The following is a 16,827-nucleotide window of genomic DNA, read 5'->3' as shown; positions in this document are numbered from 1 at the left end:
TGCCCAGGCATTTTAAAAATTGTAAAATTGAATTTAAATTTGGAATTTTAATTATGTTTTATTGTGTACTGTATTGTATTTACATCCGCTTGTATTTTAATCTGTTTTATTATGCTGTTCACCGCCCTGGGAGCTTATTGCTATAGGGCGGTCTAGAAATGTAATAAAATAAATAAATAAATAAATAGTTAAAAACCTGGAAGGATAGGGGCTTTTTTTTCTAGTCCACATACAAACTTACTTCTTTAAAACAATGAAAGCTGTCTTGGCTACCTGCTGGTCCTGCTAGAAACAGACCCTTTTGTCCTACCTGTTGGAGGCCCAGGCGCTTAGGTGTCCAAAGTATCTTCTCCCTCCACATTACTGGGTTGTGCTTGATGGGATGTATTCAACCCTGAGTGTTGTTCTCTCCCCTTCATTAGTACTTCTTCCCTGACCACCATAAGGTCTTGAAACTTGAGGTCCATTGTGGGCATGAATTAATTTTGTTAAAAAATACAAGGTTTTCAAAATAACAGATTTGCACAAAAGAGTCGTAAAACTAATATGTGGGTTGCACCCAACTTCCACCTCAGAGTGGATCCTTTAAAATTAATGGACATGACAAACTCAGGCCCCTTCATATTAATAGTTCACAGCTCTTTCTGGTTCCACCTCAGCTAAAGAGAATGCAACCAGCAGCACCAACAAGGGAGCAGTGGATTGCATCTGTATTTTTATTTTAGGATTTTCCCAAGATTGGGAAAATCCGAATTTGGTCTACAAAGAAAGGGGGGATGGGTTCTGGGTGAGGGCAGTGTTGTGTGAAAAGAGAAGGGAGGCCACGATCACACAGGGGAAGGTCAGGATCTCTTCTCTAACATCCCACAGTGCAGGGGCATTGGGCAACAGGTCAGCCACCCCCTGTTCTACACTCATAATATGGTTTCCCCATTTCTGAAATCTTTCATGACAATAAAGACTTGTGCTACTTCTGAAGCTCTTTCCACATTCAAAGCAGTTCTATGGTTTCTTCCCTGTGTGAATTGTTTGATGGGAAGTCAGATGTGCCTTCCGGCGGAAGCTCTTTCCACATTCTAAGCACTTATATGGTTTCTCTCCTGAGTGAATACTTTGATGGGCAGTGAGTTGGTTTTTCCAGCTGAAGCTCTTTCCACATTCCAGACATTTATATGGCTTCTCCCCATTGTGAATTCTTTGATGGGCAGTGAGTTTGTTTTTCCAGCTGAAGCTCTTTCCACATTCCAGACATTTATATGGTTTCTCTCCTGTGTGAATACTTTGATGGGAAGTCAGATATGTCTTCTGATGGAAGCTCTTTCCACATTCTAAGCACTTATATGGTTTCTCTCCTGTGTGAATACTTTGATGGGAAGTCAGATATGTCTTCTGATGGAAGCCCTTTCCACATTCTAAGCACTTATAAGGTTTCTCCCCAGTGTGAATTCTTTGGTGGGCAGTGAGTTTGTTTTTCCAGCTGAAGCTCTTTCCACATTCTAAACACTTATATGGTTTCTCTCCTGTGTGAATACTTTGATGGGAAGTCAGATATGTCTTCTGATGGAAGCTCTTTCCACATTCTAAGCACTTATAAGGTTTCTCCCCAGTGTGAATTCTTTGATGAGCAGTGAGTTAGTGTTTCCAGCTGAAGCTCTTTCCACATTCCAAGCACTTATAAGGTTTCTCCGCAGTGTGAATTCTTTGATGGGCAGTGAGTCGGTGTTTCCAGCTGAAGCTCTTTCCACATTCCAAGCACTTATATGGTTTCTCTCCTGTGTGAATACTTTGATGGGAAGTCAGATGTATCTTCTGATGGAAGCTCTTTCCACATTCCAAGCACTTATATGGTTTCTCTCCCATGTGAATACTTTGATGGGAAGTCAGATATGTCTTCTGATGGAAGCTCTTTCCACATTCCAAGCACTTATAAGGTTTCTCCCCAGTGTGAATTCTTTGATGAGCAGTGAGTTGGTGTTTCTAGCTGAAGCTCTTTCCACATTCCAAGCACTTATAAGGTTTCTACCTTTTCTGGTTTTTGTTGTGGGCTTTACATTTTCTTTTAGAAATGAGACTTTTCCAACAATAAAAATATTTATTTATTTATTTATTGACTACTGCAATGCTCTCTACGTTGGGCTGCCCTTGAAGACAGTTCAGAAACTACAGTTAGTCCAGAATGCAGCGGCCAGATTGTTGACGCGGACAAGAAGGTCCGCCCATATTACACCCGTTCTGGTTCGTCTGCACTGGCTTCCTATTTGTTTCCGGGCTAAATTCAAAGTGCTGGTTTTGACCTATAAAGCCTTACATCGCATGGGACCGCAATACCTGGTGGAGCGCCTCTCCCAATATGAAACTACCCATACACTGCGCTCAACATCTAAGGCCCTCCTCCGAGTACCATCCCATCGAGAAGCTCGGAGGGTGGTGACTAGAAATAGGGCCTTTTCGGTTGTGGCTCCCGAACTATGGAATGGTCTCCCCGATGAGGTGCGCCTGGCACCGACGCTGCTATCTTTTCGGCGCCAGGTGAAAACCTTTTTATATTCCCAGGCATTTTAATGCGTATTATTATATGTATTGTTGTATTTTGCTACTGTTTGATTATTTTTGTTTACCTTTGTTGGTTTGATTCTATTGTTTTATTGTATTTATATATTCCTGATTGCTTTATTTTATGTACACCGCCCAGAGAGCCCTTGGGCTTAGGGCGGTATATAAATTAAATAAAATAAAATAAATAAATAAATAAATAATTTATTTCTTTTTCTTCTTTGATCTGTTTTTTCTCGGATGGCAGTTTTATGGTAGCCACTGCCGTGAGAAGCACAAGATTTATTCCTCCTGTTCTCTTCTGCTTCAGGATTCCTTCTCTGCTCTTCCTTGTTTTCAGATCTGTCTCTTTCCTGTCTCTCTTTCCCACAAAGTTCTTCCTTCCTCTTGGCTTTCCATTCATCACCTTCTGCAAGGAAGAGGAAAACTGATAAGACCATGAGGGAAGAAATGGATCCTCAAATCACTGAACAATCCCAAATAACTTTTGTGATAAAGGAAGAATTGACAGGACTTAGATGGGAGACGGATCTTACTCCAGGTTGAACAGTCTCTGTTGTCTGGCATTCACTGACAATTGGAGTGATACGGATTGTGGGATTTGGACCACGGTGATCTGGGTTCAGCTCCCAGCTCTCATTCGGCCTAGCCTACACAGTTGTACAGGTAAATAAAACAACCACAGCTATTCTCTTTGAAACTCTTTGGAGGAAGTGAAGAGAGAAAATGAAAAGGGAAGGCTCCATCCTTCAGCGGCAGAGCAAGTTGACAGCAAGTAGAAGATCGCAAGGCGAATCCCCCACTTCAGCAGTTAAAGGACCTCAAAAGAGCACTCAGATGTGCTGCCAATCAGAGCAAATACTCCTGGACTGGTTGGGCAATGAACTATGGCAGGGCTGCTGAGTCAGCCAACCACTCAAAGATGGCTCTCGTCTGTATTTGCATTTCTTGCAACTCTTAAAAGTTTCCTCGTGCTGATTAGTATACTGTTGTTTTGATTATGTTGTGATTTTAACATCTTGTACTGATCTCTAACACAAAAATTTTACTCCTTGTGAATTTTTGTTTACAATAAAATGGAGATGTACATGTTTTAAATCAATAAAAATAGACAAATTGTCTTTTTCAAAAAGAACAGAAGTCATAAAAAGGGAGGTGGAGTCGCGTTATATGTTAAAAATATATATCCCTGCACAGGAATACAGGAAGATGAGCTTGGTAGCTCCACCGAGAGTATCTGGATTAAAATTAATGGGGCAAGTAATAAAAGGAATGTGGTGGTTGGAGTCCACTACCGACCACCCAATCAAGGAGAAGACGAGAATGTAACTTTTGAAAAGCAAATTGCCAATCGTCTGACTTGTGTTGGAGATAAAAAAGGAAATTCTAATAGCTCAATGGCAAGCAATTCCAACAAGGAAAAAAGGGGGGAAACAGAAGAAGCCAATGTGGTGGCACAGCTACTCAATGAGGATAGCAAAATGATAACAGATGACAAAGAAAAGGCAGAAGTGCTCAATTCCTACACTGGCTCAGTCTTCTCCCAAAAAAGGGTCTATGACCCTCCTGGGAAACATGAAGTGGAAGAGGTGGATTGGAGCTTGAGATTGATAGACAAATGGTCAAGGAATACCTAATCATGTTGAACGAGTTCAAATCGGCAGGGCCCGATAACCTGCATCCTAGAGTATTGAAGGAACTGGCTGAACCACTGTCTATTATCTTTGTGAAATCGTGGAGGACTGGTGAAGTGCTGGATGACTGAAGGAGAGCTAATGTAGTCCGTATCTTCAAAAAGGGCAAAAAGGAAGAACTGGGGAACTACAGACCAGTCAGCCTAACATCAATCCCTGGAAAAACTCTGGAACGGATTATAAAGCAGTCAGTCTGTAAGCACCTTAAAAACAGAGAACAAATCCTGCCAAACTAATCTTATCTCATTTTTTGATCGGGTAACCTCCCTTATAGACTGTGGGAATGCTGTGGACATAATATTGTTGATGTGTGAGCGTTGTTGCATGACAGCGAACGTTACTTTGGAGTTAAGTTGAGCAAGAAACATCACAGAGGCAATAGATCAAGTTAAGAGTCTTTACTTAGACACTAAGGCCAAAAGGCTTAAGAGTGAATACATGTAGAGTTTCTCCCCCCTCTAGGAGAAGTTCTCAGTTCAGAGACAAGACACAGAAGAAGGAAGAACCAACAGCAGGCTGTTACAACTTTCCCAGCTGTTATCTCCCGTTACCATGACAACCTGTCTGACCTTGGATGTCTGCTCTCTCAGGCCAGGCATGGCTGATAACACAGCTTTCCCATACATCTTGAAACATGTCAGACTTGATGAAAAAACACATCGGTAGTACGGCCTAGCAATGCCAACAAATATATCTCCACTTCAGCAAAGCTTTTGACAAAGTGCCCCATGATATTCTGATTAACAAGCTAGTTAAATGTGGGCTGGATGGAACAACTATTAGGTGGATCCACAGTTGGCTCCAGAATCATACTCAAAGAGTGCTTATCAATGGTTCCTTCTCAAACTGGGCAGAAGTAACAAGTGGGAGCTTGGTCCTGGGCCCAGTGCTCTTCGACATTTTTATTAACGACTTGGATGAGGAGGTGCAGAGCATGCTTATCAAATTTGCAGATGATACAAAATTGGGGGGCATAGCTAATACCGTGGAAGACAGAAAGAAAATTCAAAGGGACCTTGATAGGCTGGAGCATTGGGCTGAAAACAACAGAATGAAATTCAACAGGGATAAATGCAAAGTTCTACACTTAGGAAAAAGAAACCAAATGCACAGTTATAAGATGGGGGATACTTGGCTCAGCAATACGACATGTGAGAAGGATCTTGGAATTGTCATTGATCACAAGCTGAATATGAGCCAACAGTGCTATGTGGCTGCAAAAAAGGCAAATGCTGTATTAGGCTGCATTAACAGAAGTATAGTTTCCAAATTGCGTGAAGTATTACTTCCCCTCTATTCAACATTGGTTAGGCCTCTTCTTGAGTACTGTGTCCAATTCTGGTCTCTACGCTTCAAGAAGGATGCAGACAAACTGGAATGGGTTCAGAGGATGGCAACAAGGATGATCAGGGGACTGGAAACCAAGCCCTATGAGGAGTAACTGAAAGAATTGGGCATGTTTAGGTAGTGGGCTCTCTGACACTGGAGGCATTCAAGAGGCAGCTGGGAGGAGTGGCTCTGGTCTGGCCAAGTCCCTTTTCCTACAAGGGTTCCTCCTCCCCCTCAAAAAAAAAAAGAGATAGCAAATCTTGTACTAGCCTGGAAGAAATGGACTTCACCTGTTGAAATATAGGAAATGTGCAGATATAGGGAAGGCTTTTCTTACCTAACTGTTAGAGCCGTATGCCATCTCTGTTGGGAATGCTTTGATTTGGATTCCTGCATTGAGCAGGCGGTTGGGCTTGATGGCCTTATTCTATAATTCTATGATAGGGAAGGCTTTTCTTACCGTCTGAGTCCCATTCCCTATAACAACGTGGTGCTCTCCAGAGCTTATGGGAATCCCATTCCCATCAGCCCCAGTTAGCGTGGACAATGGTCACCGCTTATGGGAATGAGACTCCAGCAATCTGCAGAGCACACCATGATGGCTACCCCAGTCTTAAAACGATCCTCCTCTCCCCCAAATACTATGATACACTGCCAACACTCTGCTCCAGGTCTAGGAAAAAGGATAAACTAAGAGGGAAGCTTTGGACGTGTCTTCCCAAAGCCCGGAATGCCAAATGTTGCACCCAGTGGACTTTATTAGAAATTTAAATGGAGCTCAGCTATGCTGTGTTAGCACTTGGAGAAACATTTTAGTGAAAAATTCAAATGAATTGGACCATTGTTTAGAACGGCAAGACTAGAGCTCTGTGTTCAGAGAACAGATGGCTGTCCATACAAGGATATCTGCAGAAGATTACGAATCAAAGCTGAAATAGGTGGTAGTTCATTAAATATAGAAATATGGAATATTTAAATATAGAAATATGGAATTTGAAAACAGATATTTATGACTAATACCATGGACCGTAAAAAAGACAAATAATTGGGTGTTAGAACAAATTAAACCAGAACTGTCACTAGAAGCTAAAATGGAGAAGCAGAGGTTATCATACTTTGGACACATCATGAGAAGACGTGATTCACTAGAAAAGACAGTAATGCTTGGAAAAACAGAAGGGAGTAGAAAAAGAGGAAGGCCAAACAAGAGATGGATTGATTCCATAAAGGAAGCCACAGACCTGAACTTACAAGATCTGAACAGGGTGGTTTATAACAGATGCTACTGGAGGTTGTTGATTCATAGGGTCGCCATAAGTTGTGATCGACTTGATGGAGCATAACAAATTACGACTAAACGGGGGCCTTACCAAGACAGGACAGAGTCCTACAAATCTCATCCATGACTTCGCTATGCAGAGCTCTCTGGTCAGGATTCAGCAAAGCCCACTCCTCTTCCATGAACTGCACAGCCACATCCTCCAAAGACACTGGATCCTAAAAGAGAAACAATACATTTTGTCATCATAGAACGCATAAAGATTATCTACTACCTACGTGCAAAATGTAGTTAAGGTGAGGTGGCTGGTCATTGTTCTAAGGACAGAAACCTTCTTAAATGGCATTCACAGCTTTTGTTGAGGATGGCTTTGGGAGACGCAAAGAGGAGGGAAATTCATTCAGACCCATGGACAGAGAGGCACCCAGGCTGCCCCCAGCCTCTACCACTTCTGAGTCTTTCCCCTACCTGATCTGGGGAGACAGCAACAGCTTCTCCTCCACCAGAAAGGGGAGATGATTTAGTAGGTCTTGCTGATATGATTCCATCACCTGTGAAAAAGAAAATAGGCCCAAAAGCCTATAGTACGTAGTATGCTATTCTCAGAGATTAAACCATAGAGGTGTAACTGCACAAGGGTTCTTATTAGCTGAGTGAGTTTCAGGTGTTGATTCACAGTTTACGTTTCGGGTGTGTGATAAAACATCTCTCCTCATTTGAGCTCTAGGCCAGAAATCAAAGTGATGGTTCCCACGTAAAAAATCATGATGTAAGTAGGAGCAGTTCTGAGCCGTGGAAAAGGCTGGAGACATGAGTGGAAAATGGAAATAGACTGCCTTCAAGTCATTAATGACTTATGGCGACCCTATGAATAGGGTTTTTATGGTAAGCGGTATTCAGAGGAGGTTTACGATTGCCTTCCTCTGGGGCTGAGAGGGAGTGACTGGCCCAAGGTCACCCAGTGAGCTTCATGGTGGTGTGGGGATTTGAACCCTGGTCTCCCAGGTTGTAGTCCAACACCTTAAGCACTGCACCACACTGGTTCTCGGAGACAAGACTGAAGGAGTCAAAATGAAGAAAGACCAAATGGATATATGACCCATTAATCCTTACCCAGAAGCCTCTGCCTGGGGTCCGATGGTGTCCTCTCTGCCTCAGGGAGATCAGTTCCTATTTCTGCATAGAGACCCTTTTCCTGAAACAGCATAATAAGAACTCAAGTCATATAATGGGTAGCAGGATGAGAAGAGGACTGACAGAGGCAAAACTGAGAGAAGTATTCGATATAGAAAAGGAAGGATAAACCCTTAGAGATACTTGATATCGGGGTAGCCAACACTGCGCCCTTCAGATGGAAATGGACTCCAATTCAAATCAGCCCCAGCAAATACAATGAACGGCCAGCCATTATAGGACTTTTACTTGAACATCTGGAAGACACAACGATGGCTGACCCTGGTCTGGATGAAGCCCTCTCACCTGCTGCTCTTCCTGCTTCTCGTCCTCTGCCAGGCTCAGGAGGAAACCTTCTGCCAGGGCCACCGCCTGGGAACTGGTCTCCGCTCCACATTCCCTCACCCAGCTCTCCATCTCTGGGGATAGGACAGCCAGGAACTGCTCCAGGATCACCTTGTCCAGGATCTGGTTCTTTGAGTGTCGCTCTGGCTTCAGCCACTCACGGCAAAGAAGGTGGAGTCGGCTGCAAGCCTCTCGGGGCCCCTCAGCCTCCTGGTAGCGGAAACGCCGGAACTGCTGGCGCTGCACATCTGAGCTGAGGGGGTTCTACCCCAAGATCTTCTGCACGTTTCCCCCCAAGAATTCCTCCCCATGGGTCTCAGGCTTGATGGCATCAGGGCCAAGTCCTGCTTCAGGGGTAGCTGGGTCTTGCTGTTCCATCTTTGATCTCTTTGCCTTTCACGGAGTCCTCATCCCTTCTCTGCTTCTGGGAATGGTTTTCAGCATTCTGAGGACATGTTCAGAAGGAGCGAAGTTCATAGAATGAGCGAAGCCAAATAGGGATCACTATGCCCAGGCCGAAGGCTTGCAGAGTAGGAAATGTGCTGGCTAAGAGTAGTCAAATATGAGGATTATTGTTTCTACCATATAAGCTTTGATAAAAACCCAGTGATGGGGCCTACGTCTTCCTTTGAAGATGGGCCCCTGGATGGCTGACAGATCTCTGACAGCAGCTCCAAAGGGCCCCAGGGACCAGCGTAATCCTCATTACCCCCTTAATTAAAAATTAGCTAAACAAGCTTTTAGGGGAAGGGCTGTAACTCAGCGGTGGAGCAGCTGCTTTGTACACAGAACGTCCCACTTTGAATCTCCAGGTAGGGCTGGAAAAGACTCCCTGCCTTTAATCCTGGAGAGACTCTGCCAGTCAGTGCGGACAATACTGAGCTAGATGGGACAACTGTCTAATTCAATATAAGATCCTATACTCCCTAACTTATCTCAGGACTTTTCCAAGCCTCTCCTGGAATACAGAATGTTGGTTTAATTGTGAATGAAATACATTATTCCTTTCGTCTCTTGATAGATTTGCTTATCTTTACAACTGTCCCCCTTCAGAGTTAAATGTGAGCTATATTGTTGCATATTAAATTAAATTGGAGCGCTGCAGTTCCTGGAGTTTATGACCTGGTTGTGATAAGGAAATGGAAGGATCTTTGAGTATAATGTGGTGGAAGAAGAAAGCAAAGAATCTACATTTTTGGGATTGTCATCATAAATGAAGGAAGGACTAACCTTACCTTCACCCCAGCCGGCACTGAGTGATAGGATATGGACGCGGGTGGGGGCTGCCCTGCCCTGTAGGCATTTGAATTGCTCTCTTCACCTATTTACCCTTTTAATAAAACACAGTTGTTCACTTTCAGTCGGGGTCTTCCGAGTTTGATTTCTTTGATGAAAAGATTGCCAATTTTCAGTAGCACTTTCTATTCACACTTAAAGGTCCCTTCTGTATTATTATTATTATTATTATTATTATTATTATCTAAAATTTATTCGACGCCTATCTGGCAGGACAACCTGTCACTCTAGGCGACATACAAAGGAATAAAAATACAAAAACAACATATCAAAATCTAAATCAACAGGTACATAATAAAAATACTGTTCACATAAGACCCCAAAAATCAGACCACCCCCTTTGCCAGCTAACTGTGGCATGTTCATTCATCTGACTGTACAAAAAACCATGTCTTCAACTGCCTCCGAAAACACAAAAGTGAAGGGGCTAAGCGAGTATGAACTGGTAAAGTGTTCCATAGCGTGGGAGCTGCAATGGAGAATCTGGCCGCTCTATAGATGGAACCACAAAAAGTCTAGCGGCTGAGGACCTCATACGCCCATCTGCTCCAAGAAGAGAGAGTTTGTTCTTCAAATAGATTGGACCAGCATCAAAAAAGGTCTTATAAGTTAAAGCTAGTATTTTAAACTTCACCCGCAACACTATCGGGAGCCAATGAAGTTCCCGAAAGATTGGGGTGATGTGTTCTCTCCTATGGCAGCCGTTAATGAGTCGTGCCGCCTCATTCTGGACAAGTTGAAGCTTACGCAAAGTTCCCAAAGGGAGTCCAGCATATAGAGCATTACAGTAGTCCAGACGGGAAAGAACCAAGGCACTGACTACAGTTGGTAAAAGATGCTTTGGGAGATGGGGGCAGATTTTGTGAATGAGGGACAGGTGGTAGAGTGCAGTCCGACAAACTGCCGCTATCTGAGTCTCCATCGTCAGTTGGGAGTCCAAGATGACACCCAAACTACGAACTTGGTCACTCAAGGGGACAGAAACTTGGTTGAAAGTCACTTGAGTTATTCCTAGTTTGGAAAATCACCTACCAAGAGGATCTCAGTTTTATCAGAATTTAGCAGCAGTTTGTTCTTAAACATCCATTCCCCTATTAGTTCCAGCCCTTTAGTCAGTTGTGTTGCAGCAGACAAGTAGATTTGGGTATCATCTGCATACTGATGAAATTGCAGACCCATACTACGAATAAAGTCACCCAACAGTTTGATGTAAATGTTAAAAAGCATTGGGGCAAGAATCGAGCGGCCACGGTTCCGAGATCTCATCCCCCAATGCTACTCTTTGGGTTCTCCTGCTGAGATAAGAGCGGAACCAACGCAGGACATCTCCTTGAATGCCCATGGTCATTAAACGATCTAGAAGAATGTTGTGATCGACCGTATCAAAGGCTGCTGCCAGATTGAGAAGTGCGAGGAAGGTATATTCTCCTCTATCTAAGGCTCTTCTCAGATCATCAACCAGTGCGACCAGGGCAGATTCAACCCCATGTTTTGGTCTAAACCCTAACTGAAGGATGTCTAAGTATCTACCTTCATCCAGATGTGATTGTAATTGAATAGCCACCGCACGCTCAATCGCCTTCCCCAGAAAAGGAAGATTTGAGATTGGTCGGTAGTTATTCAAGACCAGAGGGGCCAGGGCCGGTATTTTTAAGATAGGAGTTACCACAGCATCTTTAAGTACAGTTGGCAACAAACCCTCTTCCAATCCTGTCCCCCAGTTCGAGCTTGTATCCCAGGGGTTACCTGTCTGGATGGGCACATGCGTGATAACACCAGTCAGTGTGTGAATAATGGGGGCATTGATAGGCATACTTTCAATTGCCCCTTAATTCAAAGTGGTGTCCTGGCCTTGCTGGGGAGTGGGAGGTACCTCTCCTCCCTGATTTGGATGGATCAGCTGAACAGACCTCCTGTGCGCCCTGCCCTGTGGCCCTGGGAAAACCCTTCCACCAAATGTGCAAAGGTGGAGGGGGCTCACAAGATATCCGAGGGGGCGACCCATGCAGTGCTTCGGGGGAAACCACAGGTACTTACTGCCAAGTGAGAATTAAAGGGACTTTGAACGGAGCCCCCCCAGATTCCCTTCCTGTCTAGCCATCAAATTGAAGTCATTTAACACATTATGACTGGTATACTGCTTCTGCATAAGGAAGCTCCACTTTCCACTCATTGTACCAAGGCTCTGCCTATCTTTTTTCTTCCATTTTATTTGCTTTGTACATCTGTTATTATGCAGACTTGGTGGATGTTCTGATGGGGGATCGTGAAGGGACAACTTAACAGAGGCCACCTCCTTATGGGGTGAGGGTCCCGTTGGTATTGCTCCAGCCTTCACCGGCTGACGCTGCAATCTGCTCTTCCCCCCCACACTCACTCAGGGGTCTCCCAGCTTCCTCCTCGCTCCCCTGCTTTGCACAGCCTCCTCTCCGCCCTCCCCAGCGGCCCTGGGACTCCCCTTCGCCCAACGGGGGACAAGGGGCTTACCAGACCCCAGGAGGGCCAAAGACACTGCAGCGCCGCTGCTGCTTCTGCTGCAGTTTAAAGGCGAATGAAACTGCCGCACTTCTCCAGGGAGCCGCTTATCTCCAAGAGAAGAGCCAGGCAGGAAGTGACGTCAGAGGGGGAGGAGCCGCATTTTCTTCGATGGCTCCAGTACCTCCTCTTCCTCTTTCCCCTCTAGCAATCTCGTTTCGTATATTTTAACCCTCGCTCAAAGTGGGAGCCAAGGAGGAAAGAGACATTGTGCAGAACACAGGAAGACTCCTGCCCTATACTGAGTTGAATCATTGGGGGCCATCTAGCTCAGTGCTGTCTGCTCTGGCTGGCAGCAGCTCTCAACTGTTTCAGACAAGGAGATGCTTGGGGGCTGAAGGTGGGACCTTCTGCATGCACAGCAGCCGCTCTACCCGCTGAGCTGTGGCCGCTCCCTGGGGTTTGGCCTGGGGGGGCTCAAGACTCCCAAGCCCTGAAAAGTATGAGGGAGCTGGCAGAGAAGGCTCTACAGGTGGGGTTGCTTGCGTGAGGAGGGAAGACGTGATGGTGTCTGTGACTCTGCCTGGAAGGTGAATGGCCTCCGAAGGCCAAGTCAGTTCAGCTACTTTTGGCAGTTACAGAAAATTAAGTTCAGACAGAACGGGGGGAAAACCAGCCCTCCCTAGGAGAACATGGAACTCATGCCCAGAGTATGGCTTTGCTACAAAGTCTGAAAAACTGTATACTTTGTAGATATGACCTGCCAACAGATCTCCATTTGAGGCAATGGTCATCCTGTGAACGGGAATTAAGGAAACGGGAGCAAACAAATTTCATTTGGTCCTTTTTCTGTTCTCCACCTCCCTCAGCCATGTAATGTCAAACATCTAGCAATCAAAACAGAATCAATGACAAGTACCAAGAAAAAAGGAGCTACATTCTCTCTCCCTCCATACATACACACAAACGAAGTATATATCTTCCTATGAAGCAACAGTAAGTAATATCAGTCCAAATTAAGAAACAATCCATTCTGATGACTTATCTTTTTTAGTCTTGCCTGTTAATTTCCTCAGCCGTCAAGGGAGGAAAGATAACAATTCTCTCTGGAAGAAGGCGGTGATCCAACTACTCTTGAAAAAGCCCACCCTGGACCCACTTTTTTTGACAACTACTGACCAGCTGCAAATACCCCTTTTTAGGGAAGGTGATTGAGAGGGTTGTGGTGCAGCAACTGCAAGTACTCTTGGATGAAACAGATTATCTTGACCCATCCCAGTCTGGGTTCAGACCTGGTTATGGGACTAAATCAGCCTTGGTTGCCCTGATGGATGACCTTTATCGGGAGGAGGACAGGGGGAGTACGACCCTGTTATTCTTACTTGATCTCTCAGCGGCTTTTGCTACCATTGACCATGGTATCCTTCTGGGCCGACTTGGTGAGATGGGTATTGGAGGCACTGTTTTACAGTGGTTTCGATCCTATCTCCAGGGTCATTCTCAGAGAATAGCATTGGGTGACTGTCTTTCAGCCCCCTGGCAGCTGTGCTGTGGGGTGCTGCAGGGTACCATCTTGTCCGCCATGCTGTTTAACATCTATATGAAGCCCTTGGGAGCAGTCATCAGGAGCTTCGGGGCGAGGTGTCAGCAGTATGCTGATGATACCCAGCTCTATTTCTCTGTAACATCTGAATCAGGAGAGGCCGTGGAAGCCCTGGACCGCTGCCTGGACTCAGTGGTGGGCTGATTGAGGGCCAATAAATTGAGTCTGAATCCTAGCAAGACGGAGGCACTGTGGGTTGGTGGTTCCTGAGTTCGGATAATTGGACAGTTGCCTGCTTTGGAGGGGTCGTACACCTTCTTGAAAGAGCAGGTCTGTAGTCTGAGGGTGCTCCTGGATCCATCTTTGTCACTAGAGGCTCAGGTGACCTCAGTGGCTAGGAGTGCCTTTTACCAGCTTCAGCTGGTGAGACAGCTGTGGCCATTTCTGGACTGAGATAGCCTGACCACTGTTGTCCACGCACTGGTAACCTGCAGGCTGGATTACTGTAATGCGCTCTATGTGGGGCTGCCCTTGAGGTTGGTCCGGAAGCTGCAGCTGGTGCAAAATGTGGTGGCGAGACTGCTCACTGGAGCAGGGTATCGCCAACATGTCACCCCACTACTGAAAGAATTGCACTGGCTGCCCATTTGGTACCGGGCCAAGTTCAAGGTTCTAGTTTTGGTCTACAAAGCCCTATACAGCTCAGGACCAGGATACCTGAAAGACCGTCATCCCTTACATACCCAGTCGATCATTGCACTCTGCAGGTGAGGGCCTCCTGCAGATACCATCTTATCAGGAGGTTCGTTCTGCACAATATAGGAAATGGACCTTTAGTGTAGCAGCACCTACTCTGTGGAATTCCCTCCCTTTGAATATTAGGCAGGCGCCACCTCTGCTATCTTTTTGGTGCCTTTTGAAGACTTTTCTTTTTCAACAAGCCTTTTAAGTTGAGAGCTATCCCAGTCTGTGTCTGTGTCAGAATTGCTTAATAAGTTTTTTCATAATGTTTTTAACCCTTTTTAAAAGTTTTTTTAAAAAAAGTTTTTAATGCTGTTTTGTCTTAATGTATTTTAAGATTTGTTTTTATTATGTTTTAAAGTATTTTTAGTGCCTTGTTTGCTGCCTTGGGCTCCTGCTGGGAGGAGGGGCGGGATACATATTAAATAAATAAATAAATAAAGTCCATATTTCATTAATCAGATCCTTTTTGCAGCCTACACCACCAGACAGAATAGTCTGCAAGCCTGAAAGAGAGTCTGATAAAAGCAGAACATTTTCTGGTCTAACATCGTTAATCCACTCAAGAGCCACAAGAATACAACGCTGAAATTGGTTCCTAGTGCCCAGTTCCTTATTTGCTTGAAAGTTCAAAACACTAAAAAAGAAGAGTTGACAGCTACAGCAACTTCAAGCCAAACTTAACATGTCTATGAACCCCAAAATATATATTGGGGTACCCTGTATGATATATCGCTGTGATCGGGGGACTTTCCCCATCAATACTAATAATACATTTATGCAATCAAAATAATCAGGCTTCTCATATTATCATAAATACATAATGATGTCATAAAATCATAACAAATAAGTAACTGGGGGTGCCCACCCCAAAATCTGCTCTGGGCCAGGACAAATAACACACCCCATGAAAGGGGAGGGTGGCCTCTACGAGATGCCACTGCGTCCCATTTGGCCCAGAGCTTTTGATGGGCACAGGGCGCAGAGGAGGGCATCAATGCAAAATCAAAGCAGACAAAAACTTACAGGAAAAAATAAGTAACTGGGGGTTCGTACTCCACAATCTGCTCTGGGCCAGGACAAATCATATACCCCAGGAAAGGGGAGGGTATCCTCTACGAGATGCCACTGCGTCCCGCCTAGCCCAGAGCTTCTGCTGGGTGCAGGGCACGGAGCAGAGCATCTTTGCAAAACCAAAGCAGAGAAAAATATACAGGAAAAAAATAAGTAACTGGGGTGCCCACCCCAAAATCTGCTCTGGGCCAGGACAACTCATATACCCAATGAAAGGGGAGGGTGTCCTCTACAAGATGCCACTGTGTCCCGCCTGGCCCAGAGCTTTTACTGGGCGCAGGGCACCCTGGGGAGCATCTATGCAACATCAAAATAGACAAAAACACCCAGAAAAATAATAAGTAACTGGGGGTGCCCACCCCAGAATCTGCTCTGGGCCAGGACAAATCATATACTCCAGGAAAGGGGACGGTGTCCTCTACGAGATGCCACTGCGCCCCTGTGACGACCTTCCCCTGGCACCACCTGTGCGGCTCTCACTCGTGGCTACCAGCAGTCAGGATCGTCGTGTTTATTTTTACCTCTCTCCACTCTAGCACAGATCTCAAAAGATCCCCCTGCTAGGCCACACTACCCAACACTCTGTGTATCCAGTATAGCCTCTAGACTGTGCCTTAGTCTCTTTCTGGCTATTTTGATACCTTGTGTCTGTGTGTTTAGGTTATTCCCAACCCCCCTGAAGCCTCTTGCCTATGAAGCTCACAGCTCTGGGTTGCTCTATGGTACTGAATGCTGATACAACATCTCCTCCTTTACCGCTGCCACCATTAGATACAATTTCTTCTCCAGCCTTGGTTACCCTGCCTTCCCCCCTGGTCTGTGTTGGCAGTGTTTATTGATAAAAGCTTTACCCCTGCGTCCCAGGATGTTAGCCCATTAGCCCAACAGACCCACGCACAGTTTCTTTTAAGAGTCTTTTACTGACAGAATACAGAATACAGTTACACTTTCCTCCACATTCCTAACGCCAATACACCCCCACACCTTGCAGTTTCAGTTTCAAGGATTTTTATAGACAGTGTATTTATTTATTTATTTATTTAATTTATAGACTGCCCATAGCGAATAGCTCTCTGGGCGGTGAACAGCAGAGTTAAAATACAAAGTTACAATAAAACATACAAGGTCACAACAAGGTAGAGTAAAAAACATTGAATATAAAACATGAACGTTAAAATGCCTGGGAGTATAACCAGGTCTTAACCTGGCGCCTAAAAGAAAGTACCGTAGGCGCCAGGCGTATCTCCTCAGGTAAGCTGTTCCATAGTTCGGGGGCCGCCACAGAAAAGGCCCTGGATCTAATAACAATCCTCCGGGCATCCTGA

General features: G+C 45.0%; 1 protein-coding gene and 1 pseudogene across 3 annotated transcripts in view; both read right to left on the bottom strand.

Moving 5' to 3' along the window:
* LOC133378946 (zinc finger protein 420-like) overlaps nt 1-16,827 on the bottom strand; it is a 32,726-nt pseudogene continuing 15,899 nt past the window's right edge.
* Nucleotides 2,691-16,827, bottom strand: part of LOC133381510 (zinc finger protein 44-like) — a 71,060-nt gene continuing 56,923 nt past the window's right edge. Inside the window, exons 1-6 of one of the 3 annotated variants that reach the window (XM_061620697.1) lie at nt 12,157-12,284; nt 8,335-8,919; nt 7,969-8,050; nt 7,324-7,406; nt 6,947-7,073; nt 2,691-2,962 (exon numbers count right to left, since the gene is read on the bottom strand). In XM_061620697.1, coding sequence (XP_061476681.1) covers nt 2,706-2,962; nt 6,947-7,073; nt 7,324-7,406; nt 7,969-8,050; nt 8,335-8,445 — 660 coding nt within the window. In that variant the 5' untranslated portion in view covers nt 8,446-8,919; nt 12,157-12,284 and the 3' untranslated portion in view covers nt 2,691-2,705. Of the gene's footprint in view, nt 2,963-6,946; nt 7,074-7,323; nt 7,407-7,968; nt 8,051-8,334; nt 8,920-12,156; nt 12,285-16,827 lie in introns of those variants that run through there. The other 2 variants (XM_061620700.1, XM_061620699.1) reach the window with 2 other exon arrangements.

The sequence above is a fragment of the Rhineura floridana genome, chromosome 3 (assembly GCF_030035675.1).
Source record: "Rhineura floridana isolate rRhiFlo1 chromosome 3, rRhiFlo1.hap2, whole genome shotgun sequence".
In the NCBI taxonomy this organism is placed as follows: Eukaryota; Metazoa; Chordata; class Lepidosauria; order Squamata; family Rhineuridae; genus Rhineura; species Rhineura floridana.
Note: the sequence above shows the minus strand (reverse complement) of the source record. Positions and strands in the feature narration are given on the sequence as shown.